General features: G+C 44.3%; 1 protein-coding gene across 2 annotated transcripts in view; it reads right to left on the minus strand.

Annotated features, from left to right (window-relative positions):
* Positions 1 to 515: 515 nt before the first annotated feature.
* Positions 516 to 23259, minus strand: part of ANTXR2 (ANTXR cell adhesion molecule 2) — a 119875-nt gene continuing 97131 nt past the window's right edge. For both annotated transcript variants that reach the window (XM_033007403.2, XM_033007419.2), the window contains one exon: positions 516 to 2403. In XM_033007403.2, coding sequence (XP_032863294.2) covers positions 2365 to 2403 — 39 coding nt within the window. In that variant the 3' untranslated portion in view covers positions 516 to 2364. The remainder of the gene's footprint in view (positions 2404 to 23259) is intronic.

Genomic DNA, 23259 nt, shown 5'->3' on the forward strand with positions numbered 1-23259 from the left:
TTGAGGAGTGGTACAGAACCTCACCGGTGTCCTAGCAAACCTACCTAGTTTTGATTCTTCAAGTTAAGCTGGAGGGTACACAGAGATTTAATCAGTGGCTTGAAATAAGCCAAAGACTTGTTGATAGCTGGGCTCCCTGGATAAAACCAGCCTTTTGTACGCAGCTAGGCTAAAGCATCCCCGACCAGCAGCCATCGGTACCAAAGCTGCGATCTGGCGCACTAAAGGAGTGACAGGCCGTCTCTGTGGGTGCTTTATTGTTCTGTTTACGTGGCCGATGCTACATACTGTACGAGCCGGTGTCTGACAGGTTCGCAGTAGCTGTGGAACAGTCAGGAGCCCCTGAGTTAGGCTGTGGCAGGCTCTCTCTGCATTCCGTGTGGGGCCACAGGGAGGTGGGCTGTCTTTGGAAGGCAGTATCGAGGATGACCATGGAGCTGGCAGAATGAAGATGCAAGTTGTGAAGAGGATGGGAGGCTAGGGGGGGAGGAGAAGAAGGAAATAATCACCGAAACTTAGATAATAATTTTATTTATAGTCTAATGTGCACACATGGCTGTTGATGATGAGGCTACCAGTGACATAAATAAACTCAAGCAAAAGATGTAAGCGAGTGGATATATGTAAAGGCTTCTTTGGGCAGTGCCACGAATTTGGACATCGACCAAGAGAATTATTTATGTCCCTTGCAATTTCAGTGAAGAGCACAAAGGAGATAATTAGACCAGGATGCTTCGCATTGCTCTTTCCATCTTGCGCACATTCATGCCCACCAAATGTGAAATGTTCGCCTTTTCCCCTCCAACGTGATGGTTGTTGAACTTATTTTTAGTGTCATTTGATAAGCCTCCCTGCTCGCAGAGAGACATCCCACTGACCCAGCCACTGGTCATTGTCTATACCAGTTCCCATCAAAGCGGGCGCGCTTTGTCAGGTTTCGACTCGAATATCCATTTTGCGTCTGAAGTACAGTATCGAAAGTGACTGGATCATTTGAGCCTTTTTCTTCAGCTGCTCCCTCCTTCCTCCCCCACAGTGTTTCCGCTCACGCTAACATAATTTGGCATCGTCGACGTGACACGACACTGGTTTTTCTAAAAAATTATAATACATACATTGTCAATGTTTTGTGATGGCCGGCGCTCCCGTAAATTTAATTTCTAAATTGATGGAAGGAGGTCTTTTTCCACTGCTGAATCTTAACCAATGCTCGGTGCCCCCTCGAAAACCGAGTAATGCACATACAGTAATAGGTCATTCAATGTCAAAAGGCATAAAAAAGATGAGCAAAATCTTCACAGGCTGCTGCTTGCTGTTGCCTTTAATTATATTAATTAAACTTTGAAATTCTCATGCAAAGAGAGTTGCTGGCTTGTGACGCTGAAGAGCCCTTGGAGATTTGGGGGGGTAAAAAAAAAAAACCCTGAGATACCAGCTTAGTGGCTACTGCTTTTTTTAATCTTAAAAAAAAAAAAAAAAATACATAAGCCTACGACTGCTAGGTATGTTTATAGATGATGATGTTTTATGCGCTACTGAACTCTGAATGCAGGAAAGGGGAAAAAACCACCAGCCACAGTGTCAAGGTCTTGAAGCATCAGTCCCTCAAACTCCGCTCAAGATCTCTGGTTACAGGCTGTCTTCCCGTGGAATAACGCTCTATTAATTTCTTCCTGTCCCGGGTGCATAATGAAAGAAAGGTGTCTTCAAAAACTAAAGGGCAAAGTCTTGCTTTGCTACCAGTACCTTGAGGCATCCTGTCTACATTTTGTCATGCGTGTGCACTTTTCAGTGTTAGAATGACAAGATTTCCAGTCCGAAGGTTCCCGTAAGGCACGATGCGATGGGAGACTCGCAGTGGGTTTGTGATCTGACATCGCCGTGAGGCACTTAACTCCTGCACTTGCTTAGCCTGGTGGGAATTTTTATCCTCCGCCTTTGGCTAATAGTCCCTGTTTAAATAACACGTGCCATCTCTGCATCTGAGAAACTTTGCGTCTCCGCTAAAAGCACATTATGTCCTGAGAATTTGTAGTCCTTAAAAAAATCATAAAATAATAAAAATAGAAAAACATTATCATCTTTGGTGTCTGTATTCTCCCTTTTGTGTTCTGTAAAAGCATAGGCATGCAAGTCAACGCTTCTCCTCTTGTCACTGTTGCAAATCACAGAGTGTCAACGCACTGGGGTGAAACACGGGAGCTCGGTACAGCAGTGCTGGCTCCCGGGAGCGGGGAATGCAGGAACCTTCTGAGCTCAGGCTTGAAGGTGATCCAAGAAATGCGAGGAAGTGCTCGGTTCTCTCTGCTGGGTTGAAAAGTGGCAATGTGGCTGTCTTTCCTCCTGGTATCCTCTTCGCCTTCTCTATTGAGATTGAACTCGGGTGAAGTTGATACATCGGCCCTGAGGGGGGGAAAAGAGAGAAGCTCTTATTGGTGGAGTAATACATGCAACGAAGACTTTTGAATGCTGAATATTAGATGCTAGAAGGCAGCTGTAATTTAAATTCAGATGTTTGTGGAAATAACATACCCATGAAAAACCTTTTAAGAATTAATGGAAATTACCCAGAGTGAGGCACTACATTTGACTCACAAATGTATGATGCTAGGAAAGCAGTGATGACACAGAAGACACATTTTGAACACTGGCAGGTCTTTTGTGAGGATCATTTCCAAATTCTTCTAATTGTAGTGAGCAAACTCAAACCTACCTAAACACAGTAAAGGAACATCACAGCAAAGACAGATGCTCCCCACAGATCGCCCCCAAGCCAAATCCTCACACACTGCAGCGCTGATAAATGTGACTCTTAGTTAGCAGAGCTGCTGCTGATTTGAAACTGTATTTTATTAGCAATAACCCGGGCACCGTATCTATAAACTCTGCTCTTAAGTGCTTTAAAATCGCTGTGCACCAAAAGGAAAACAGTTTCTCTTAGTCTCATACCCCAGTAAATACCATTTTCCCATATATGGGCCCAGGTTAATCTTGACAGCTTTTGGTGTAGCTGAATGATATAAATCCACTAGCAAAACCCATGACTCCTTTTTATTCATTTGGAATAAACATCAAAAATTGCCGGTCACGTCTCAGAGTTTATTTAAATGCCCAAACTCCAAATCGAACATCAGTTTTTGAAGTAAGGTGTACTCCCACAACTGCTCCTCTCTTCAGACAGCTCTTCTGGGCACAGCAGAGATACCTTTCCTTTCTGTGGTGGAAAAGGCCAGCTTACACCGAGCCTTTGGTCAGGACTTCTCCACCTGGAGAAAGTCATTCCCCAAGGTACGATATGTAAGTGTTAAGTACTTGTATGCAAACCTGCATGGTACAGCTGGAATGCCAGCCTGTATTGCATGTTTTGGTGTGAGGTTCTGCCTTAATTACAAAGTCTCTGGGTTCGAGTGGGCCCTGTGACACAAAACCCAGCCCGGGTGGCCCGTAAGGTGCCTCCCTCAGCCAGGGACCGTGTCGGGGTCTGCAGTGGCCTCTTCTCGGCGGCCACCTCCGGACTGGGAGGAGATCTTCAAATGGACATCGGGGTGCAGGTTTCACACGAGTTTAGAGGGACCTGACATGAAAGTCTCCTCAAAGAGGAAAAAGCTGAGCATGTTCTATTTTATCTGTCCCCTTCAGTTCCTACTCGAGGACTTTAAAATTGCGGGGTCTAGGAAGCAGCGTATAAGAAAACTGTAAAAGGTGATGCCAAGTAAACTCTGCTAGTTTTTTGAATAGGCAGCTGTGCTTACGCTTTGAATCCTTATTTCTTTTTGCAGATGCATGGTTGGGGAAAAATTATTGTTTCCTTCTTAAACCTAGGAGATTGTAGAACTATCAAATGAAATCCGGGCTGAATTTCATATTTCTTTCATTTATTTATTTTGATCTAAATGCTTTACCAGTTAACAGGGAGAGTGACTGCACACAAGCAAGTCTCAGCCGGCACCTGCCCTTGACTGGCACGAAAGGGGTGGCGTTCTGACCAAGGGATTATTTTCCTAATGCTCTCCTAATTATTCTAATTCTGTCAACTGTACAATAAATATAACACTGGTGAATAGGTGGGTACAGTAATCGTAGTACCTTCTAGCTGCTACCATCTGTATTATAAATGCAGAAAAGATGCAGAGAGCTCAACCAGGAATGCAAAGAGATTCCTTTAAAGGCAAAGCATAATAGGCCTGGACATCTTTATGCGCCTTTCCATTTGCTTGTTTTGTTTGTTGTTGTTTTTTTTTTAAGTAAGCATATCAAAATTAATTCTGAGGTAGAAGCAAAGTATTTCTGAAGCATAAAATCTAGAAATGCTGTGCAGCTCAAGCATTTCTGACGACAGAGCTAATGTTAAATAAACTGACAGCAAGGATGTTTACATCCAAGTTAATGCCACAATGGAAAAACAAGACTCCGCAAAACATCAGCAGAAAACAGCTAATGGGGAATTGCAGTAGTTCCTAGCTGATGTAATTATTCCGGTTTACCCATCATTAGAAGATTTCTGTTTTTAACTTTCCATTCTTTAAAAATAGCTCCCAGTGCATGAATTTATATGAATTTTGAACAAATGTTTTGACTATTACTCATTTTGGTGTTTGCAGTCAGTTTGCATTTAGAAGGTGTTTTAGTGGCTCATCGCTTTACCTGAGGTCTGAAATAATACCTGGAATCAAAATTAGGTTGTTTGACGTCTGACTGTCTGAAGTCAGTAAGTGTAGTGCATTAAGAGGGACTCGGTGTGGTTTTAGCTCGAGAATGGCATTAGGGAATGATGTAGCAAATGTCATTAAAGGGGCAAACGGCCCCTTAGTGCCAGGGAAGATGGTGCTCTGTGGCCCTAGGAAGGATTGCCAGAGCCACGTATGGAAAATCAGGGACAGCCTCCACCTTGAAATCTTGTTACCAAAGTCAGCATGGGTTTCCACCTCTGCCTTTGCTGGGATCCCACCAGGCAGCACGGCTGCCACTGTCACTACGCATCCACCGAGCGCTGCGCCAGCCGCGAGGGCTGAACGGCTCTGCGCTCAGAGCTGCTCCCTCTGCCCCGTCCTGGCCGCGCCGGGGCAGGGCAAGGCGGGCACGGGCCGGGTCCGGAGCGCTGGGCCCCGCTCCGCTGGCCACCTGCCTTCTCCAAAGGGCCCCGCGATTTTGGACTGTCCGTCGTCTTCTAAAGGCTCACCGTGAGTGGTAGATGATTTCTGAACAATACAAGAGGGGAACTGAGGAGGAAAGGGAACACAAACCTCTTCCAAAATAAATTCGGAAATTGTGAAGCTTTAAAATAAAATTTAGAGGTGATATCTTAGGACTTACGTGGCATAACTTTCACTAGAATTAAGAAAAAAGGCATTCTGTTTTGTTCTAAACATGTCTTCTCTGCCAGACTCTAGTAAGGGTTAGAAGGTTTTTGGAAGAAGCTCCTGTGATGCTTCTTTTTTTCCTTTCTACCGAAGGTAGAGTCACTTCCACTCTGAGCCTACCCATAGGCATTAAGTTAGTGAGTATAATGGATGTATGACCAGATAATGCTATAACTTCTGTGAATTTCTGTACTGGCAACTTCGACTACCTTTTCTTATTTAAGTAAACCGGAGAGTGAGAAATTTCAAATTAAAACAAAGCCTTCCATATAAGAAGCCATTTTTTGTGTACAGTGTGATGCTCGCAGAGGATAGAGCTGAAATCAGGATGTTGGAAAATACACTGAAAGTGCTAATTAATGAGAAGGTCAGGAACACTGTACTGTCATTAACAGAACAGCAAATACTGCATGCTGGCATAGTAGAGAACAGCTTTTACGTTTAGGTAATGGGATGTGACAAGGTGCCTGGTTTCACAATACCTACACATGAAATGCATTAAGAAGTAGCTTTCAAGGCAACATGAAGAGCTTTAAGCTCTCACCATGCTTGCAATTTAGGTCTAACTTGCACATTTACCATATATAGCTTTCATATTATTATTTCCTAGCAAAAATAGGTGCATGTATATCAGCAAGCCTCTCTCTTGGTCTGCTTGCCACAGTTTGTTTCATGTACGTAACTCTTGCCCCTAAATTGTAGCTTAGAGGGTTTCTCCTTCCAGGACAAGTGGTTCCAGACGTAGCAAGGACAGAAGAGAGCCTTAAATGACCACTTATCTCCCATGGTTTCTACCCCCAATCTCCTTACTCGAGGACTCATGGGTCAGGAAGGAGATAAATGAGGAGCTGTTTGGTCAGCCAGTTCCCTGGTCATGCAAGCCATCCACCAGGCAGACAAAGCACCATTAACTGGGGAATCTCAAAGCACCTACAGAATTCAACCTGTCAAAATACTGTCAGTATCAGACAATAATAGATAATAACAAATACACTTTTAAGTGGTGTGAGGTTTTAAAGCATTCACATTCTAGATGTACCAACTGAAATAGGCAGAACATAAAAGACTGAATTTTCAACTGTTAAGGATTTATCACTCCAGTTCAAACCAGTACGAACTGTAGGTTTTCATCAGCTAAAAAAACAGGTTGTATGTGATGTAACCAGTATCACAGTCTTCGTGCAATCTGGTTTTGAGAAAAAGATGCATACCTGTGTAAGTTACTCCTCTAAATGAATCCAAAACTTCCTATGTAGTGATATCTACTGCATTATTAGGACCAGCTTTTAGAAACAGAATATTAATTTCTTCTTCTGATTGCTCTGAACTTTATGAAAAGGACTATATACTTAAATAGAACCACTACTTACCAAACGGTAGACTCATCAGTCTATTTTTGGCCTTCACAATTAAAAGATGCTTCTTCTATGTAACTAATTACACCAGTGAATTACCACCCTAGCAGCATTGCCATGATCCACCAGTTTGGCGAGTTAATGTTACACTCCTGTCCCCGTACGCAATTAAACAATCAATACAACCAATTTGAAATCAGATGTATCATGCCTTGTAAATCACTGGATCATAAACCTTAACAATACCAACATGTAGTCAGTATAAAATTGAACTAAATTAGAGGTTTAGGACTAGAGTAATTAAAAAATTAGTTATGCAAGCATTGTGTGATCTTCGTGTGGAATATGGGAGTTGCCTCTCTGCACCGGATTCAATAGAAAAAAAAAAAAAAACAACACACCGCTTAACTCTCGACGATGTACCACAGTTATTGCAGAAGAATATGGCAGGAATTTAACAAAAAAAAAAAAAAAAGAGATCTATAGTGAGGGGTTCTACCGAAGAAGAAATACTTCTGTATTACATCAAAGCTGTTTCTTAAATTGTTGGATGTCTTACTGAGTTTAAGTTACAGAGCAACCAAGATAAAGTCCTTGCAGGGCACACAATCTCAAGGGAGCGGATGCTCACAGCGAATGGCAGGTTACAGCCTCCCACGGGACACTGCACAGGGCATGCGGAGGAGGATTCCTCTGATACAGGCCTGGGACTCAGCTGTTGATGTTGGCTAGGTAGTGTGAGAAGCCTGAGATTTGTACGTGTGCATGTGTGAGCAATCATGCGCTGCCTTCCAGCATTCCGTGCCGTAACCCCGGGCTCGTCAGCAGGGGTGGCAGGGGAAGCTGCACGGGCTCCTCCGGAGCTGGGCCTGCTCCCTGCGTGGCCAGAGCCAGCCTTCCCTGCTCAGAGCATTGTACAAATACCCACCGCGTTGCTCCTGTGTCATCTAGAGAGTAAATTAGCTTTTGCTTCTCTGTTGGTTTTTTGTTTTTTGTTTTTTTTTCAAATTGAACTAGACTTTCTGCTCTTTCAGTTACAAGCTACAAACATGTACTGCCGTAAAACTTTATGTCCTGCTCAGCCATTTAAAACTGTCTGTTGAGGTGGGTTTTTTTCCTCCCCTCAAGCAGCACAGCCAGAAGACACGAGTTTCAAAACGTGCAGGGGTGAGAGTAAGAAGCAGCGCTCTCCTGGAGATGACTAATAAATTTTGCTAGATCTTTCCAAACTGCAATAGATGAAAGGCAACAAAGGCCTAATAGTAGATTTAAAATGAGTAGCCGGGTGATAACCGGCCATCACTGCAGTTGTGTGCATTGCGTTTGTTGAGATGAACACACAAGTCCCTTACTGAGGGCGCGGGCTGGGAAAGCTCTCCAACCTCCCTTTCCCCACGGCATGGTGTTGGGGGGGCTGCACCGCAGGGTGGGCATGGGCTGGGGGGCACCTGGGTGCCAGTGCCGTAGCTGCCTGCCTGGCTGGGGAGAGTTTTATTGCCTTGAGTCGTGTTGGAGTGTAACTTTTTCTATTATTAAGTACCATCTGGAGTGCCTAGAGCTTTTTGAGAAGCATCTTTTTTAGTATATGACATATATGCAAAGGAGAGATGTAATACACAGATACGGATATGTGGGCTCTGTTCTTGGTATCTCAGATGTGGACTGGGTTTGCCCAAACAGTGACAGCAGTCCTCACAGTACTACCTCCGAAGCTCAAATCTGGCAACAGAACTATTCCTCTTTCTTTTCCTGACTGATAGGCTTTTTGGACTTGCACGTGGAATACTATACTAATAAATACCTTCTGAACCTAAGGGACTCGCTGCATGGAAAGGACTTTTCCAAAATTAGTATTTAAGCATGGGTTGGATAACAAAATGCTTTTAAGTTTTCTGGTTTGCTCTTCTTTGTTGTGTTGTGTAATCGCCTAAAAGGATGCAATTTAAAGGAAGTCAGGTTCTCTACATAAAACCTTGAACCCAGCATCAACCTCTGGATGCTCTCACAAGGGTCCAGGTGATTTGAGGCTATTAGTCCTTCACCACAGCCTTCCTCCGAGTGCTACTGAGCTGACAGGCTCAGGCTACCTGCAAACTGTAACCAGTATGACACGGGAAGTTGAAGGGATGGAATATCCTCAGCTCAGAACAGGACTTGAGTAGTTGGCTGCTGCTGGGTAGTCACTGGTCTTATGTGGTAGCTTTTACCGTACCACCTTCAACCCACTGGCTCTGGCTACTGTTTCCTTCAGTATGTTTGGCCTGGTTTGTGGTATTCCTTGGTAATTCAGAAAGGGCAGGTGAAGCAGCCTGTGAAATCAAGGAGGGCAGAGATGGGATGGGATGATACCCAGCCTGTGCTGCACTGTCTGTTCTCGAGTACTTTGTTGCTCAACCAGGCCTTGTTCTTGCATATGATTTTATTTCTTTAACATGCTCAGTAACTGCATATATAGGAAAAGGTTCCCTGTGCATTGCTGAATTGTTCAGCATCCAACTTAGGGCCGACAAGAACAACTGCATTTTCCAGAGGAGCACTTACAGCTCTGTTTTGTCCAGAACAGTTGTACTACCCCTTATAATATACAATGTCATAAAAGATTGGCTCATTTTGGCCTTGGAGGATCAAGAACCTCCACTGTCTGTCGCTGACATACCAGCAGAAGCTGAGAATCATGTGCTACTACCCAGAGCTGCAGTGTCCCCATAAAGAGAACATACCCTTTTGGGATTTGTCCTTTATATGGCACACGCGAGCTCTGCGCCCTCCAGCCCAATTGATCAATGCCCGCATAGCTCTGAGGAAGGAGAGGGTTTTAGAATAATGTCACTCCTGAGACACATATTCAGTGATGTCATTTATGTTGGCCCTGTCTTCACAGCATTATCAGAGCATCTTTCACCTCTGTGATCAGTGCATCCCTGTTAGCCCAGCTTTGTCATTCCCCAGGAAGCTGTCTTCTTGCAACAGCTTTCCACGACAGTCTGCTGAGACTGCTAGTGCAGTTTGGACCAGCAGACGAGTTTACCTGATCTGGTTTACCTGATTCCATTTCTTGTTACACTGATTTTCCCTGTGGCGCAGCCTGCAGTTCGCCCCTCTATAAGGAGTCGAAGTTGAGAGTATTGGGTTCTTCCCCGTAGCCCTTTCAGTAAAGGACAGGACTGTGCAAACCTCTCCTCCTTTGTTAATGCAAGGAAACAGGCAATTTCCTGCTTTCCCGACCTCTTTAGAATCATTTTGTCCCGGCACGGAGCTTATCAGGGATAACAAAGTCCTTCGCGTGTGCTCCTGAGCTGCACACTCATGTGCAGTTTTGACAATAAAAGGGCCTTTTAAATAAAACTGGCAGGGATTCAAACCAGGTGCCAAGACGGTGACACTGGCAGCACCTTCCTCCAAGTCCTGGAACAAGACCTGAACAGTGGTGGCTCTTTCCTTACTGGAAAAATCCCACTGCTTCCCCTCAGCAGACCCTGGTACCACGGCGTGCAACAAGGCAGCAGCTTGCACCGACGTGCCCGTGTCGGGCTCGGGAGCCAAAGCTCGCTGTCTTACAGCCTTCAGAAAGGGCCATCGGTGATCTTCCCCCGCTGTAGCCGGCAAAAGCAACATTAACTAGAGCTAGTGTCACCTTGCCCCCATCTCCTGGGCATTAAAATTCTACTGGCATTAACATCCGTGCGCTTCTTTACTAGCTCCCCCGCTCGGGAAGTATTTCACTGCTATAACCATTATAATATTACGCTTGCCTCATAAATATCCGTTGACAAGCTGGAGCATACAACTGAAGTTAAGTTTATATATTTTTTTAAAGATGGCTGATTTATATGTTTACTTTGGAGAGGGGTTGCTAGCCCACCCATGTCCTGTGCAGCTCTAAGCAGCGTTCAGAGATTTAAACAGTCATTTCTCTCACACTCGTTCTTTGTCGCTGACAATCAGGTAATCCCTCGTCTCACAGACCCGAAAAGCTCAGAATATTATAAGAATTTGGAATTGGCTTTACACTTCTGCTAACAGAAACCTGTGTCCTCCGTTGCCAAGCTCTTAGTGTTCAAACCTCATCTCTGCAGATGTGTGTTGCTACCGGCATGTTTATTTTATATAAAGCAAAACCATTTTAAGTTTCCTGTCCTTGTATATGCCGTGTTATTGCCCACAGAAGACCACCCACAACAGGTTTCAGTGGCTGCGTGCTCACAACTGCCATCCTATCGCAGTGCCATTAGGCAGCTGCACGAGTTGGGAGTGAAGAAGTCCCAGTCGGCATCCCTGAACCACACTGTGGTGGTAGATATTTAGCACCTGGGAAAAGATGATTTGCAGTGCCAGACACTGCTGGAAGTATCATTTTTCACAGAATAAATCAGAAATTAATCTCTTAGAGGAACAATCTTGAACTGGTGGTGTTGCTCCAGAACCCATTGCTACTGACGCAGACATCAAGATCGTTTCTGTGGCTGACCAAGGAGGCTTTCTGCCCCAAAATCACGTAACTGGTGGCTGAAACATCTCCTGACAGAGATGAGGTAAGCTATGAACCCCAAGAACAACACTCTGGGCTCAAAATCCTCCTAAAGTAACAACATAATAAAAAGAAACAAACTACAGATGAATGGTGCTATGTATTTTTACCCTAAGAAGGTTTTTTTTTTTTTCAATCTAGCAATTTTTGCCAGTACCCTAAGTGGAAAGGCATATAACTTCTTTATTATCCTCCTATTTATGTAATGTAGCCTCCTTAGCACGTGTGCATAAACCTCATGATCATTCCAAGCAATCTCGTGGTCCTGTAGGTCAATTTTCACAAGTCGCATAATCTGAATTGCAAGAACAGTAATTTCACAGTGAAAACTGGGATCATCTACCTCAAAAAGATTGCTTTGAGAAGAACGTGCCACCACAATTACAGGTACATCAGTAGCTGAGTCTGACTTCAGAGCCACCTTTCATCCCTTAGTCCTGCTTTAGTTTTAGGCAAGTAAAGTGAACATGGAGTAAAGTGCAGAAAAGGAGGACAGGACTAATTTCTTTTAAAAGATAGGTCCTGTCTTTCTGCACCAAAGAAATATACTGTATTTTAGAGTATAGGGCAAGAAAACAGAACTGCCAGTAATAGTGTCAAAATAGGTATTTTAAAGATGATGTCTAAATGTTTAAAATGTGTAATGGACGGCCAGAGTCTGTGGCTGCTGTGTCAGACAGGTACTTCTTGCAGGAAAATACTCAGCTCAGTAGTAGCTATCTGCCTCAAACTTTTAACTTAATATAGATATTATGCAGGAAGTATTCATTTGTGGAGAGAAACCCTGCGGATATCTTAAGCTCATTTCTGTGTTATATCCGACGTAGTCCCAATTCAGCAGTTTACTGTTAAACAAAGTTGCCACGTTTTGGTTTGTTGTTTTTTTTTCTGAAGTGCCTGTGATTTAGGCGTGTGTTTTGGTAAATGTCACGTTGACATGGTTTGCTGAAGGTTCAGTGCAAACAAGCAGAGCAAGCGTGCCTGTATAAAATGCTGCTGTTGTCATCTGGCAGGGCTTGGTATCCGCTTCATCCACACTTTGCTTAGATGTAAATGAAAATACTTGGTGCACTGCAGTGAGGAGTCGAGGGGTATTATCTGCAGTATTTTTAGCACACTGGCGGCTTTGAGAAAATGCTATTAAGAACAGCTTTTCACCCCACTAATAACGCTTATTTTGTAACTGGACATATGGACATTTCGGCACAGTAGCTACAGTGAACAAAATCTTCAAAGTACATATTTACCAGTGGTGTAACCTTGTGAAACCCAGGACTGAAGGGATTTTGTAGCTCAATATGTTACGTGGCACTGAAAGCAGTGCTTCTGCCAAGACTCCCGGTACTTGAGAGCATAGATGCAGGGCTAGACTTTTAACACTGTTTTCTCACCTTTGAAATTCCAAGTAGCTTCTGCAGAGTAATCTGAAAAGCTCCATCTACACGGAACTCCTGCTAATCCAGGGGAACACGAGTGGCAGAGGCGCTGTACAGCTCCTCGCCTGCATCTGCGCAGCCCTGCGGTCTGGGGGGCTGCTCGGGAGCGGGGTGCCACTGCTGCCAGCCAGTGCAAGAGCTACGTTATTCTTCTCATCTGTACTCCCCTTGGGCCTGAGCGCCACGCGCTCTGTCATTTATATACCAGGGAGGCAGCTCTTGCCCTGACCAGTTTTCAGAGCAGGACAAGACGGCGAGTGAGTTGCAGAGGTATGCCGGCAGCCAGGGAAAGGGAAAGGAAACAAGCGCTCCACGAGCGTGAGCATTTGCCATCCTGCCTAGACAGGTTTTGATAATGAAGAAGGGGAGGGATTTATCTTCCTTTGCCAAGTTTTCTGTGACTGCTTTATTCAGCAGTTCTCCAAATAAACTACTGCCTTGAAAAAGAGTGGTTGTGACAAGCTGCCTCTCCTGCGAGTTGGCCTTCCAGGTCTGGGAGAAGAGAGCGCGACGAGCTGCTGAGCTGGTTGTGTGGGCCTTAGGGGAGAATAAAACTGTATGCATTTGTAGCATCTGCTTCAAAAGGAGGTTGTGGCAAATATTTTATTCAGCAGAGCTGGAGGTCTCCTGTCTCTAGAGGGCAGGAGTTTGTTGTTTTCCTCCTACAAGACAAGCATTGCTTATGCAAGAGAAAAGGATGTGGAAATGGCCTGGAGAGTCCCTGTTTTTCTACCATGGGTTCTTTGGAGCGAAGGCCCCGGCATGCTCTCCATCTGACCCCTTGGCAGTAAGCCTCCCTCACTTGCAGCGCTTCTGCCTCTGTGGAAATACACCATGGCCTGGCAAGGTTTGACCCTTCTTTCCTGAAGGACACATTCTTTTTTTCCCATTGCAAGCGCCTGCCAATGGAGGGCTCTTCTCCTTCCGATCTAATTATGCCTTGGAAGGCAGACCGAGCCTGTTCTCAGTGCCAGAGGGAAAGTGATCTCTGTCCTGGCCACCATCCCAGCACACACCTAACCCAGAGCCGACGCTCGCTCACGTGGGCATGATAACCGGGCTGCTGCTTCTCCCGACATCCCCGGAGGGATACGCTGAGCTGCCATTGGGAGAGCTCCCTCTCCTCGGGTGAGAAACAGGAGAGGGGGGATTTTAACACTCATTTCCAGGTGAAGCTTCGAGACCTCTTCCTTAATTTCCACAGTATAAATGCACCGCTGTGGCAGAGTGGGGGTGCTGAAGAACAGGGGAGAGGTTTTCTGTGAGAAGTGTCTTGGCTCTTTGAATTCTTCTAAAACTGTCTGGGAAAAATCCTTGTCAGGAGTAAGTATTACTGGGGATCCCATTTCTGTTATGGGAGGACTCCAGCCAAACTGACAGCAGGCCTGATCTTTAGTGCCAAATGGTTTCTTCATGTTAGCATCCTAAATGACTCCTCGAGTCCTCTACCTCTTTTTTAGGAGGAAAAGAAGGAGACTATGCTACTAGATGCATCATATTTCAAGCCTTGCAAAATCAGAAACTGACTCCAATTTTAAGCCCACTAAAATCAACAAAACCTGGCGATTTAGGGTCTTTTTCATCTAAAAAGGCAAAGGATATCAGAAATTTACAGTTCCTAGAGATGGCATCTCTAAAGCAGAAGTCACACATCTCCATTGTTCTTCCTTCCTGCCCTCTCTGCAACTACTCAAAGTGAGAAGAATTGCCATTTATCTTTCTCTGAAATCAGAGGTAACAACAGATAAACCATACCTGTCAGAAGAACCATTCTCTTCAAACTCCTTTTCTCCTCCATCATGACCTCAACTCAGGAAAGTCCCCCTCAAGCCTCTCCTAAAATCTCCTTCCTTTAGAAATACTTCCCAGTCTTCTTTTGCTGACTGACTTCTCTAACTTGGCCTTTTCTAGAGAGGTGTTATTGTCTTCACATGGCTCAGATATTTAAGAAACAGATGCTCTGCAGCTGTATAGTCCCTAAATCATCCAGGGGCTCATGTTGTCAGCTTGTAACAGAGCCATATCGTGGCACTCATACACCAGCCAAAGACCTGGCCCATTTGATTCTATGGTATCTGACTGGCATATGATAATTACTTGTAAAGAGAGAAGTCACTCCAATTATATAGCATTTAGGATGCTATGTAAATTATTTTTAAAATAATTATCATGCAATTATTATGAGGAAAAAATTCCACTTAAGAAATTCTGTGAGAGGATGTGAATCTATTTGAAGATGTAGATAATGTTTAAGTGGATTCTCTTAGGAGAGAGACTAGAAATGCCCCAGCATGGCAGGAGGGTGCAGCTCCACTGCAGCTGTGACCACGTAGATGGAGATGGCTCTGTAGATGGTAAGACAGAGCCCCAGCAGGAACCTCGCTCTGCCACAGACGCCTGCACTCACACTGCATGTAGCAGCCCTCTAGATGCCACTGTGATCCAGCTGTCACTTCACCAGCCGGAGCCTTTCCAGCGATATCTGATTGCTGGATCCTTCACAGAGATAATGAATTCGGCATTAATGACACTGACCACTGGGCCCAGCAAAGAATGTAGTCGCCAGGCTGTTTCCCCATCCCTCAACCCATGTCGGCTTCCCTGGTACAATGAGTACATGTCAACAAGTCAAATCTCCTTCCTGCAGACAAAACCCCACAGCACATCATTAGGCTTTTGTTTTAATTCAAATGGATTAGTAGTCATAAACTTCACAGATATTTGGACATCCCTTCCATCCCCCCCCCCAAAAATCCCTTCTCTGTTCAGAGCAGTGTTAGAAGTGGCAGCTCCAGAATCCTCTACCTTGGACCAAGGCCTAAATCCTTCCTGAAAGCCAAACCTTCATGCTACACCGTAATTAAAATGACCGCAGAATATATTTTCTCCTGTGGCCTGCTCCACATCTCATTTAGACCTTCTGGATTATGAGAGAGGAGAATCTATGATGCTGTCTGATTTATGTTCATACACATCTCTGTCAGCCTGCCTTACTCTCAGTTTGCAAAGATGTTTATTAATTGTACGTCAGGCGTGTTTCAAACGGTGCTAATTTATTGCTGTTGTTGCTAGCATTACTGCTGGTCGAAGCCCTAGCCATTGATCCACGATTCACTGCACTCAGAGAACACAGAAGAAGCGATTGCTGTAACTGGTCCGTTATGATAACAAGTGCTGATTCCTGATGCTAATAAATGGGGACAAAGATGAAATGCCAAGAGGCATTTCCACATCTGTCTAGCATTTGAATTAGGAGTTGGTGCCTCTGTCCAGGAACACAAACTGTTACAAGTGAGGGCTGCATGTCTGGCCCCCCTACATACAAAATTAAACTCTCATTTGGACTTTATAGACCACAGAAGAGATGCTGCCAGGGGTTGCAGTGCTCTGGTGAACTGTAGCTACTTGTAGCAGGCGCAGGTCAGAGCAGCCTTTGGGTAACAACACGGCTCTCGCGTGATGGAAGATGCAGATCCGGCAGCAGCTGGCAGAGGAAGAGAGGACTGTAAGAGTTCTCCTTGTACAAGAAGTTATTTCAGCGAGCAAGACAGGGTGGGCAGCACACATGCAGCAGGCTTTTGTCCTGGATTATCTTGACAGCTAGAAGTACTCTCCTTATTTCCTACTAGCAAGGCATTTGCTAACAATTCACTTGGATGTACTTGGGTCACAGTTACCAGCTTCTGTTAATTTTTAGGCACTGCTGCTGATCTCATGTCTTTCTGAAAATCAGGAGTAGTTCCTTTAAAGTCAGCAGCGTAAAGCTCATGGAAATAAGATCAGAAGCTGGTCCTCAGATTGTATTATGACAGTGTGGTGTCTATCACAGGCTCCCTTTCAGGACTACCAAGCAGTTGGCCCATCACAAGTGGTGCTGGCAGCCTCTAGGATGTGTGCACTGCAAAGATCGCTCAAGTCCTGCAGCAGTTGCGCTCTTTTCCTTCCTTGTGGACTGGGGTATGTGGGGTGAAGTCTCTATTCTCTGAAATATTTTTTCCTCCTTGGAAATCACTGCTGCAGATGTGCTTAGTGGAGATGCTGACGTTCTCCAGAAGCTAGGAGAAGTGTCCTGTGGGGACGCAGTCAAACTGAATTTGTCTTCCCTGTATGTTCTTCCTAAGTGTAAATTTGCAGCTACTACTGGAAAAGAGATTTGGTATGGGTCTTTTTATGCTTTGAATCCTGAGGAAGGGGTAGGGTGTTTATGGTCTACAGAGCCACCCACATGGGATTTGCTTCTGTCACTGCCCAGACACTGTCTAGATCACTTGACCTATAAGCACCTCCACGCTGCCCATCTTTCCACTCAGGAGGTCTCCTGAGAAACATGGGGAGGAGGGTACACGGTGCTGGATTTTGTTCAGTGTTTCAGTTTCCACCTTTCCCTTTCTCCCTTCTTTTACTTTGGTCAGTATAATTTGTATAATGAGTTTGGGGTTTGGTGAGGCGTTATTATACATATGCCCAGAGATCTTGGTATTAAGTGCATTTTATAAATTAATAAATAAATATGCTCATTTGTTGTAGAATTTCTATTGTTGATTTGGGAACAGTAAGCTCTTGCAAATCTCAGCTTTCACCTTGCCAATCACTGTATTCCTGTAAGTGCACTGCAGTTACTTGGAACCTTTTCTGGGTTGGTGTTGGCATCCTTTTGCTAGATTACATTTATGCATTAGTACCATCTGTGCCTGCTGTACCTTCTGTGAGTTAGCCCTGGCCAAATGACTGGCATTTATCTGGAAGTGCAGTGAAAAAAAAAAAAAAAAAAAAAAAAGGAGAAATAAAAAGAAAGGAGGGGAAGGAGGAAGAGAAACTGTAAGGATGGTACCTTGAGCTTTATGTTTGCTGCTGGCACTAATGGGTCTCGGGGAGGAAGACACGCTGGTGAGCACGAGCACCTGCACTGATGTCCCTCGTTTCAACTGCTGATGAAATCTGCCGTGTCCTTTCTGAGTCTTTCTCTCTAAATAAGAGCAGCTTCATGTCATGGTATTCAAGTAAATTCTCCCTACCCTTGTGTTCTAAAGAAAAGACAAACTGGCAAGACTTAAGAGAAAAAACTCCTGCAGTCTGAGGGGCAGTTTTGGATTGGTGATGGTCTTTTTCTGTTGCATCTTGTTTCAGTTTGGTCAGAGGGATTTTGGGCCGAGTGATGCCTTTATTCTGCCAACTAGTACTGAAAGTTATTTTGGTACTGACTGTAGAAGGGAATGCAGAGGTCACCATGCTGTTCTATTCAGAGTCATCTGCTGGTCAAAAAAACTTAGATGTGAAATAGCCTCTTACAGTTTCTTTCCTATAAATAAAGGGAGAGGTGAGCATTTTCTTCTGTTACTGGTTTTTCAATGTCTGTCGTCCTGTTCGTCATAATAAACAAAAGGTGCTCCCTGTTGAAAGTCAGAGAGTACTGATAAACATCAGCATAGTAACCTTCTTCAAGGATTCCTGAGAAATTGGAGCATTTTGCACAGGCCAAAGCTTTACTGTTACCTGTCTTACAGCAGCAAGCAATACACCACTGCCGTGCTTTCAGAGCCAGACTCCACCTCCCGCCTCAACCTGCCTTGACCTCCTTTTCCCCACTGCCTGTCTGGGCCAGGGTAGCTTCAAGAGAAGGGCCTCTGAACCCTCCACCTCCGTGTGGATGTGAGACTAGGAAACTCTTAAAGCTAATACAGGGAAGGGATTTCCTGGCAAAGCCCATGGAAGCATGGTGGTCCAGGTCTGTCCACGCCTGTCTCTGGACACAGACTGACGGACAGCATCCAGAGCACCCCTCCGATTATTGGGAGTCTCATTTTTCCCCAGTGCAGCTACATCTGCATCACGAGGTAAACTGCTCCTAGCTCTGCAGCTCCCTCATCTACATGAATAGAGCCTGGTCATTTAAGAGGCTGTAAACTAAAAGCAAAGATTTCCTCATCCTACTATATTTGTGGTTTAAGACCAGTTTCACTGAACCCAAGAAAAAAAACTTTTGTGCATACTCTTAGCTGATGGCCATTTGGATCAATTTGTCCTAAATTTGTAGGTACAAAATAGAAAGAGCGCATAGAAATACAAATAAAAGAGTTCTTAAACTGAACATAACTGTCTGCTAAGAATTTAAGAGAGAATTATCTGGCTTAAAAATTACTTTAATTAAATCAGTGCAATGTCAGTCTGTCAAGAAAAATGATGTTCCTTCCCCAGCCTAACCTACATTAGAGAAAGAGCACAGAAGCTTCTGGCAGAGGGAGTAGGAATCCACAGTTCCTACTGAGGCTGATGAATCAAATGTTCTACTCTAAAGGACTCATCTTTGTGTTTGCCTGGACAGTGCCAAAACTGATGGAACTCTCACCTACTTGTAATGTGAGCATTCCCTGAAATTAGGATGACTTTACAGTAGACCCTCTCAGCACAAACAGATGTTGGAGTATCGGCAGTTTTACTGGCACGCAGTTTTCTGCACAGTCCATTCATAGTGTATTTTTACTGAGATCTGATGCTGCAGAGTAGAGCTTGTGATTTATACATGTACAGCACGTCTCCTGCAGGGCCTTACCTCCAAGGCCCGTTCTTGCTGCGTGCGTGTTTTGCGTTCACGGGGCTGCTGTCCTAGTGTGGGAATACAAGTTGCATCCTTTCACCAGAGATACTCTTTGGTAAAGGCAATTGATAGCTGAACTAAGGGCATTATCACAGGTTGGGCGGACTGCCTTTTTGCTGTGGGGTTTCTGTAGCGTGAAGCACGAGGACTCCCGGTCTGCAAAAGCAGGCTCTGGCCAGCAGCTCCACCAGAAGACCGGCCGTTCGGCTTCAGCCGCGCTGGCAGCAGGTTCTGCTCCAGGCGGTGGTGCAGGAGGGAGACACGTGGCGGGGCTCAGGCCTCTTGCCCACCCCGGGGGGCACTGGCCCCTGCCCGCCTAGGCCAGCCTCAAACCGGGGACGCCAGCGAACCCTGTGCTCGTGGAGCCCTTCCCTGGAGGGAATAGCCTGGGGAGCACAGCCCGCCGGTGACACCGAAGGGCTAAAAGCGACCGTGGCTGCTCTTGGTCTGTTGCATGAAGGTTAGTTTTTCAGACGTGCTCTTGCAGACATCCTGAACTGATCTGTTCCCCAAAGACACCCGTTGGTATTCTCTTTTGTACACTTTGTGCTGTCTTGAATGCTCTTAGTTCAGATTTACATCAGGATATACGAGAAGAACCGGAGCTAGTTTTATAAATATTTATATATAATAAATACATTTTTTTTTTTTTGGTTTTGTTCTGAATGACCACTTTCACACTGTGGAATCTTTTCTACTAAGAATATGATATTTGGAAATCAAGATTTGCTTTTTCTTTCTTTCCATATGTTCTGTGTTAAACATATGCTATACTTTATATTTAAAAACTAGCAGCAGACTGGAAAAAATAGCCCACACCACAAAAATATGTTTGCTTCATTATCAAAAGCTTCTGGGTTTTTGTATTTTTTTTAACACATGGAGCGGGGGGGAAACACCCTTGAGGACAATTTCAGAACGTGAAACTAACTTTTAAGAGCCGTGGAGAGAGTGAACATCTGGTTCTTCATTTGCAGCATATATAAGGCTTGTCAGAGCTTAAAGCTGTACACTGCCTTGTAGAGGTGGTGATCGAGTTCTCAGCTTTGTAATTAAGGAAAGAAGCTCCTTTGCTCAATTTAGGGATTGGGCTTTAAATACTTGGATAATACTTAAACTGGCCTCTACTGAAAAACGGCGCTGATGGAAATAAGAAATGACCAGCGTCTGACATCTATGTAGGTTCCTGTCTTCTGGCCTAAAAGGCCTTCTCTCTTACTTCCCTGTCTGGGATTGCACAGGGTTTTCCTGGGGATCTTCTGCATACAGGGCAGGGAGCGGAATGCCACGCAGGGCTGGGCCCAGCCGAATGCCAGGTCTGCACCCAGCATAGCCAGATCTCAGTGATGGCAAAGGGGGGTGATGCATCTCGCAGCACCCGGACGTGATCAACGGGCTGCCAGGTATTTTATATCACCTCAGCCGGTGGCTTTGGGTTGGGGGCAGGACAGGGGATGACGATGACAACTTCATGAGCCGGATCAGCATCCGTATCTGGCCGTGGCCGTGCTCTGAGCCAGCCAGCTCTGTCCCTGCGGCTGGGCAGAGAAGCAGGGTCACCCAGGCGCTGGCTCTTGCTACCGCGGGGACATCCGTGCTCTACGGGATTTGTAGAGCCGGGGAGCTTCTCACCAGAACCGCCGAGCCACCGACTACACTGCCCAGGAAGAATTGCATTGCCAAATCCTCTCCCTTGCACAAACGAACTCTGCATCCTTGAGCTTTGCAGAGCTCCTCGCCAGCCGCTCGCCTCAGGAAGGCCTTTGGTGTGTGCAGCTGGAGGTGCTCTGCAAGCGCCCCCCAGCCCCGCGCTGCTGCCGGCGGGCTGGGTGGTGTGTGTGTCTCCCTGCATGGAGACACTTAGAAATGGCAACAAGAGAAGGCCAAAAAAGTTTTAAGGGATTGGAAAGAGACTGTAGTTGTCCTCATAGTCTATTTCAAGATTGCTGCCTAAGGTATTAAATTTTTTTAATGGGTAGAAAGAAAATTAACCACCAGCACAAAAAGATCCTTGGTTGAAAGTAGGGGAATGGTACAGTATGTTTAAATCAAGGCCAGATTTAAAAATCCTGTGATAAATCTAATTGGTGAATTTAGGGAAGGAAATGGTGTTTGTCATTTGTTAAATAAAAATGAAATTATGTGGTTGTTGCTATGGTGACACCTTGTTTATTATACAGCAGAGTAAACTGTGAAAATCTGCTGCCTGAGAGTGCTTCAAAGTACGTGCTTTCTTCCCCCCATTGTTTTAGGTCTTTTTCATGAATGTTTAATTTGCTGTTTGGGAGGGGAGGAGGAAATGCCCAGTCATCCTCTAGCTAGGTATGAATATTTTAAACTTTATGAAATCACTGGTAATTTAGAACTTGTCTCTGAAATTACCTGGTAAATGGCCACAGCAACATTTAGAAGTAAAAAGCAATGAGGTATGCACGATTACCTTCTAAAGCTGGAGACACACACATACTTAAGCTTGAATTTAATTATAATACAGGTAGATTGGTGCCTTTTTTAAATCTTATCATTGATGAGGATGACAGCTATTTCTAGTTGAAACCATAATAAAAGCTTAGAGTGTTAAATGATAAACTTATAAATAAAAACTCTCAAAAAATAAATAGGTTTAGTTACTGGAATTAGTTGTACCTTTCAAATTATATTTCAAACAGGTGTAGTTAAATTAGTAAAGATAGCTTTGTGAACCATCTTAAAATGGCTTACATCTATTTAGCTGAAGTTAGGAAAGGTGTGATTTAAGAGAAATTATTTCAAAAATTTTAAAATGACCCAGGCATGTTGATAAGGGATCTTGTACCAGTTGTAACAGAATTTCATCAAGCCAGTCTGTCACTTACATATATGTAAGGCCTTACTGAAATAAATAGCCCTATTAAGCTTCATGTTGCTTGTCTAAAAATCACTGCTTCTAATTATACCTTTGCAAACCAAGTGAGGTTTCAGAGTTTGTGAATTACATATAGCATGCAAGTACAAAAAATTCAAGACCCACTATTGTCACATAAGGCCAGATTAAAAAAAACGCTGCTAGCATTATTCCTTACAGAATGAGAACTATACAGCTTGGTCTTCAGTTGAATACTAATATATAATCTTACTTGCTGTAACGGACAAAATAACAGTCCAGTTTTTTTGCTCCCATAATCTTTACACCTGTAAACTCTGAGAACAGTATGAACAAAATGCTTCAGCTAAACAGAATAGAAGCTGCCATCAATGAGGTGGGTTTTTTCCTTGATTGATCCTGATAAAATCAATGGGGCTACATTAAGATATCATTAAGATAGGAATGCATTCAAAATATTGTCTGTGTCATATAACAGTTCATTAAAACATGTGCAAAGTAAAGATACAGGAGAATTTTGTTATGAAATACATCTGTAAAATGTATCCAAACTATCAAAAAAACCCACAAACTGACTGAAAAACCAAAAACTGACATGAGAAGTTGGAATCAGATCAATCTCTGTATTGAATCTAATCTGATTTCAAAGTTAAGTCTTTTTAAAATAAACAGTCTTCCTGCAGTGCTTGCAACCCAACTATCACAGCATTATAAATTAATGCAAAAGATGCCAAAAGGCCCCTTAAGTAGAAAATGTCAACACGCAAATGTTAAGCAAGAGATTTACAGAAGAATTTTAAAGTCTTCGAGTCCCACCGAAATGCTTCATATCCCATAAATCCCTTTGAAAATCTCAGTCCTGTTGCACTGAAATAGCCAGATTTGTCAGCGGAAATACATTCTCCTTCAGAATAGACTGAATTTATGGGGACGGCCGCTTCTTTTCCACACATGCCCGTGGGACAGAGCGTGTCCACAGAGCTTGGTGCACACGTTCTGACATGAAACCAGGCTGGAGTTGGACCAGAATCTCTCCCACCACTCTCACCTCCCTTGCCTTTCATGCAAAGGTACAGCAGAGGCCTCGGAGCAGCACGTGATGGTACGTGCCATATGTGCTGC

Source organism: Tyto alba, unplaced genomic scaffold (genome assembly GCF_018691265.1).
Source record: "Tyto alba isolate M040663 unplaced genomic scaffold, T.alba_DEE_v4.0 Super-Scaffold_23, whole genome shotgun sequence".
In the NCBI taxonomy this organism is placed as follows: domain Eukaryota; kingdom Metazoa; phylum Chordata; class Aves; order Strigiformes; family Tytonidae; genus Tyto; species Tyto alba.